The 6,259-nt window shown below is 45.7% G+C and overlaps 1 protein-coding gene across 1 annotated transcript; it reads left to right on the top strand.

The window, feature by feature from the left end:
* Positions 1–1,868: 1,868 nt before the first annotated feature.
* Positions 1,869–5,358, top strand: LOC124030741 (neuroblastoma-amplified sequence-like; the record flags this gene model as incomplete). The annotated part of the gene is made up of 2 exons (XM_046341947.1): positions 1,869–2,154; positions 5,218–5,358. Coding segments are annotated over exons 1-2 (360 nt in total), but the record flags the coding sequence as incomplete, so codon positions are not given.
* Between the last annotated feature and the right edge of the window lie 901 nt (positions 5,359–6,259).

The raw sequence follows: 6,259 nt of genomic DNA, 5'->3' as shown, positions 1-6,259 counted from the left end.
TCTCCTTCACCACCAGCAGGTAAACTGGTCCTCTGTAGTCTGGTCTCCTTCCCCACCAGCAGGTAAACTCCCTCTTACCTCTGTAGACAGGTAAACTCCCTCTTTACCTCTGTAGTCTGGTCTCCTTCACCACCAGCAGGTAAACCAGCAGGTAAATCCCTCTGTAGTCTGGTCTCCTTCACCACCAGCAGGTAAACTCCCCTACTGTCCTCTTCACCACCAGCAGGTCTGGTCTGTTCCTTCACCACCAAGGTGGTTGCTACCACCAAGGTGTAACCATACCCGGTCTGCTAGGTGGTTGCTATGTAACCATACCCGGTCTGCTAGGTGGTTGCTATGTTACCATACCCGGTCTGCTAGGTGGTTGCTATGTAACCATACCCGGTCTGCTAGGTGGTTGCTATGTTACCATACCCGGTCTGCTAGGTGGTTGCTATGTAACCATACCCGGTCTGCTAGGTGGTTGCTATGTAACCATACCCGGTCTGCTAGGTGGTTGCTATGTAACCATACCCGGTCTGCTAGGTGGTTGCTATGCTTCATCTAGATGTGTTAGTGCCTCTGAATGGAATAGTCTAGAATCCCTGCCTCATCTAGATGTGTTAGTGACGCTGAATCGATTTAATATATTGATGGGAGAGACTGTTACAGAGGAGTGTAACACCAGTCTCAACAGTGAAGAGGCGACTCTGGGATGCTGGCCTTCTAGCCAGAGTTCCTCTGTCCAGTCTCAACGTCAACAGTGAAGAGGCGACTCTGGGATGCTGGCCTTCTAGGCAGAGTTCCTCTGTCCAGTCTCAACGTCAACAGTGAAGAGGCGACTCCGGGATGCTGGCCTTCTAGGCAGAGTTCCTCTGTCCATTCTCAACGTCAACAGTGAAGAGGCGACTCCGGGATGCTGGCCTTCTAGGCAGAGTTCCTCTGTCCAGTCTCAACGTCAACAGTGAAGAGGCGACTCTGGGATGCTGGTCTTCTAGGCAGAGTTCCTCTGTCCAGTCTCAACGTCAACAGTGAAGAGGCGACTCCGGGATGCTGGCCTTCTAGGCAGAGTTCCTCTGTCCAGTGTCTGTGTTCTTTTGCCCATCTTAATATTTTCTTTTTATTGGCCAGTCTGAGAGATGGCTCTTTCTTTGCAACTCTGCCTAGAAGGCCATCGTCCCGGAGTCGCCTCGTCACTGTTGACGTTGAGACTGGTGTTTTGCGGGTACTATTTAATGAAGCTGCCAGTTGAGGACATGTGAGGAGTCTGTTTCTCAAACTAGACACTCTAATGTACTTGTCCTCTTGCTCAGTTGTGCACCGGGGCCTCCCACTCCTCTTTCTATTCTGGTTAGAGCCCGTTTGTGCTGTTCTGTGAAGGGAGTAGTACACAGTGTTGTACGAGATCTTCAGTTTCTTGGAAATTTCTCGCATGGAATAGCCTTCATTTCTCAGAACAAGAATAGACTGATGAGTTTCAGAAGAAAGTTCTTTGTTTCTGGCCATTTTGAGCCTGTAATCGAACCCACAAATGCTGATGCTCCAGATACTCAACTAGTCCAAAGAAGGCCAGTTGTATTGCTTCTTTAATCAGAACAACAGTTTTCATCTGTGCTAATATAATTGCAAACAAGTTTTCTCATGATCAATTAGCCTTTTAAAATTATAAACTTGGATTAGCTAACACAAAGTGCCATTGGAACACAGGAGTGATGGTTGCTGGTAATGGGTCTCTGTTCCCCTATGTAGATATTCCATAAAAATCTGCCGTTTCCAGCTACAATAGTCATTTACAACATTAACAATGTCTACACTGTGTTTCTGATCATTTTGATGTTATTTTAATGGACAAAAAATTTAGCTTTTCTTTCTAAGTGACCCCAACCTTTTGAGTGGTAGTGTCTATATTTCTATATGTCATTTTAACTGTATCGTTAGATATCTGTTTCCTCTGTAATGGTAAAGTTATATGTTCCCTCAGGGCTGGACTACCGTAAGATGACCGATGAGGTGTCGGATCCCCTGGCCGCTCTGGAACCCGTTCTAACCAGTCAGAATGTCCTGTCCATCTCCAAACTGGCCAATCGGCTCCCTCGCCCAGGAGGGGGTGTGGTTTCTGCTAGCGCAGTGCACGCAACCTGGCTAAGGAAGCTGTTCTGGAGGGGAGACCCACAGGTATGTATTTATCTACCTGGCTAAGGAAGCTGTTCTCGAGGGGAGACCCAGAACCTTTATTTAAACTGAGACAGATTTTTTAAATGAACCCTGTAATACAACAATTAACACAATGCACATTAACTTGTTGTGTCGAGCAAACCTGTATCCGGGAGCGTAATCATAGCCTCAAGCTCATTACCATAACGCAACATTAACTATTCAGCCTGCTGGTGTTTTGGAATATTTTTTATTTTGTACAGGCTTCCTTCTTTCGCAGTGTCATTAGGTTGGTGTTGTGGAGTAACTACAATGTAGTTGATCCATCCTCAGTTCTCTCTGATCACGGTTTTAAAGTCACCATTGGCCTCATGGTGAAAATCCCTGAGCGGTTTCCTTCTTCTCCGGCAACTGAGTTAGAAAGGAAGCCTGTATCTTTGTAGTGACTGGGAGTATTGCTACACCATTCAAAGTGTAATGAATATCTTCACCAGGCTAAAAGGGATATTCAATGTCTGCCGTTTTATTTTTACCCATTTTACATTTACATTTAAGTCATTTAGCAGACGCTCTTATCCAGAGCGACTTACAAATTGACCTTACCCAGAAAGACTCACAGCTGTAATCACTCTTAGAGACTCACCCAGAAAGACTCACGGCTGTAATCACTCTTAGAGACTTACCCAGAAAGACTCACAGCTCTTAGAGACTCACCCAGAAAGACTCACAGCTGTAATCACTGCCAAAGGTGATTCTAACATGTATTGACTCGAGGGGTGTGAATACTGATGTAAATTCATTTTTTCTGTATAAAATGTTCACTAAATGTGTGAACATTAAAACATGTATTGTTCACTTAGATTTTTGCGTACATTGTGTGTTGGTGGGGGAAGAAAAAAAGGATCTATGTAAATCCATTTTGAATTCAGTCTGTAAATGTGGAATAAGTCAAAGGGTATGAATACTTACTGAAGGTTCTGTATGTGGTTAATTACGGCATTCTTTACAATCTGCCTCAATATCAATGTTGCTCGCTAAGGTACAAGGCCAAGGCTATCTGGATGTGCTGGGAGTTAGAGCATCGAGCTTAGCTTGTAGGATGGCCGGGGTGTTGAGCATGTCCCAGTTTAGCTCACCTAACAGTAGGAACTCTGAAGATAGATGGGGGGCAATCAGTTCACATATGGTGTCCAGGGCACAGCTCTGTGCAGAGGGTGGTCTACAGCAGGCGGCAACGGTGAGAGACTTGTTTCTGGAAAGGTGATTTTTTTTTTTTAAGTAGAAGGTGGAAATGTTTGGGTACAGACCTGGATAGTATGACAGAACTCTGCAGGCTAGGATGATGGCTGGCTTCCTGTCCTCATGATCACAGCCGTTTTGTGCAGTGTGCTCAGGAGGACCACATTCTTGTTTCTCTTTGGGAGGTCAGAAACTAGAGGGGTGGTGGGGGTGAAGGGAAACTGATGAGAAGGCCTCCCTCCCCCATGTTGAGAGGAGTGCAGGGTGGACGAGAAGGCCTCCCTCCCCCATGTTGTGAGGAGTGCAGGGGGGAAGCTCAGGCTTGTTCTTTCTAACTATGCCAACTATGGTGATCTTCCTCTTCAGGAGCTGCTGTCTGTGTTCAATCAGTAGCTCACATAATCTAAATTTCTCATTGCGTGTCTTTGTGGTGTGTCAATGATTTTAATACTGCCGGATCAAAATGACCCTAAGACAATCTTTGTCCCCAGGTGTTGTACAGCTTTCATGTAAATATGAACAAAGGAGATGTTTCGCTTTTTCTAATGTTGGGGTCACTCTTGGAAAAGTCATCAAATCTCAAGTTGAAAAAATGTCATTTAAGGTTTTTCTCTGTTGTTAAATACAGTGGTGAGACATGTTTTACCCAAATATTTATTTTATTTTAATATATATAATATATTCCAAATTGACTGACCTTCATGTCTTAAAGTAATGATGGACTGTCGTTTCTCTTTGCTTATTTGAGCTGTTCTTGCCATAATATGGACTGGGTATTTTACCAAATAGGGCTATCTTCTGTATACCACCCCTAACTTGTCACAACACAACTGATTGGCTCAAATGCATTAAAAAGAAAATAAATTCCACAAATGAACTTTTAACAAGGCACACCTGTTAATTGAAATGCATTCCAGGTGATTACCTCATGAAGCTGGTTGAGAGAATGCCAAGAGTGTGCAAAGCTGTCATTAAGGCAAAGGGTGGCTACTTTGAAGAAACTAAAATATATTTAGATTTGTTTAACACTTTGTTGGTTACTACATGATTCCATATGTGTTATTTCGTAGTGTTGATGACTTCACTATTATTCTACAATGTAGAAAATAATAAAAATAAAGAAAAACCCTTGAATGAGTAGGTGTGTCCAAACTATTGTCAGCTAGCACGCCTAACGACCTGTCAGCCAGCACGCCTAACAACCGGTCAGCTAGCACGCCTAACAACCGGTCAGCTAGCACGCCTAACGACCTGTCAGCCAGCACGCCTAACAACCGGTCAGCTAGCACGCCTAACAACCGGTCAGCTAGCACGCCTAACGACCTGTCAGCTAGCACGCCTAATGACCTGTCAGCTAGCACGCCTAACGACCTGTCAGCTAGCACGCCTAACGACCTGTCAGCTAGCACGCCTAACGACCTGTCAGCTAGCACGCCTAACAACCTGTCAGCTAGCACGCCTAACAACCGGTCAGCTAGCACGCCTAACGACCGGTCAGCTAGCACGCCTAACGACCGGTCAGCTAGCACGCCTAACGAACTGTCAGCTAGCACGCCTAACGACCGGTCAGCTAGCACGCCTAACGAACTGTCAGCTAGCACGCCTAACGAACTGTCAGCTAGCACGCCTAACAACCTGTCAGCTAGCACGCCTAACAACCGGTCAGCTAGCACGCCTAACGACCTGTCAGCTAGCACGCCTAACGACCTGTCAGCTAGCACGCCTAACGACCTGTCAGCTAGCACGCCTAACAACCGGTCAGCACCTTAAAACCATGTCAGTTAGCACACCTAACAACCTGTCAGCTAGCACGCCTAAAAACATGTACCCTCCTCTTTTCTAAAGGTTTTAAAGAGACCCCCCCAGACAGAGCAGGACTACCTTCACGCCTATGACACCTGCGCAAAATACTTGGACAGACTGCTTCCTGCTGATGCTGTCCACTTCCTGGATGACATAACATTCTCTCCACCAGCTGTCAATCAGGTGAGGATATGATGGTGGTCATTATGGTGATGATGATGATGATGGGGACGAAGACGGTGGAGGTTGTGATGAGAATTATGATAATAATGGTGGGGATGATGCTGAGTTAAGTTGATTAGGATCCCCATTAACTACTGAACATGTAGCAGCTACTCTACCTGGGGTCCATTAACATGTAGCAGCTACTCTACCTGGGGTCCATTAACTACTGAACATGTAGCAGCTACTCTACCTGGGGTCCATTAACATGTAGCAGCTACTCTACCTGGGGTTCATTAACTACTGAACATGTAGCAGCTACTCTACCTGGGGTCCATTAACATGTAGCAGCTACTCTACTCTGGGTCCATACTCTACCTGGGGTCCATTAACTACTGAACATGTAGCAGCTACTCTACCTGGGGTCCATTAACATGTAGCAGCTACTCTACCTGGGGTCCATTAACTACTGAACATGTAGCAGCTACTCTACCTGGGGTCCATTAACTACTGAACATGTAGCAGCTACTCTACCTGGGGTCCATTAACATGTAGCAGCTACTCTACCTGGGGTCCATTAACTACTGAACATGTAGCAGCTACTCTACCTGGGGTCCATTAACTACTGAACATGTAGCAGCTACTCTACCTGGGGTCCATTAACTACTGAACATGTAGCAGCTACTCTACCTGGGGTCCATTAACATGTAGCAGCTACTCTACCTGGGGTCCATTAACATGTAGCAGCTACTCTACCTGGGGTCCATTAACATGTAGCAGCTAATCTACCTGGGGTCCATTAACTACTGAACATGTAGCAGCTACTCTACCTGGGGTCCATTAACATGTAGCAGCTACTCTACCTGGGGTGCATTAACATGTAGCAGCTACTCTACCTGGGGTTCATTAACTACTGAACATG

The sequence above is a fragment of the Oncorhynchus gorbuscha genome, unplaced genomic scaffold, assembly GCF_021184085.1.
Source record: "Oncorhynchus gorbuscha isolate QuinsamMale2020 ecotype Even-year unplaced genomic scaffold, OgorEven_v1.0 Un_scaffold_14776, whole genome shotgun sequence".
Lineage (NCBI taxonomy): Eukaryota > Metazoa > Chordata > Actinopteri > Salmoniformes > Salmonidae > Oncorhynchus > Oncorhynchus gorbuscha.
This window is presented reverse-complemented; position numbering and strand designations above follow the sequence as displayed.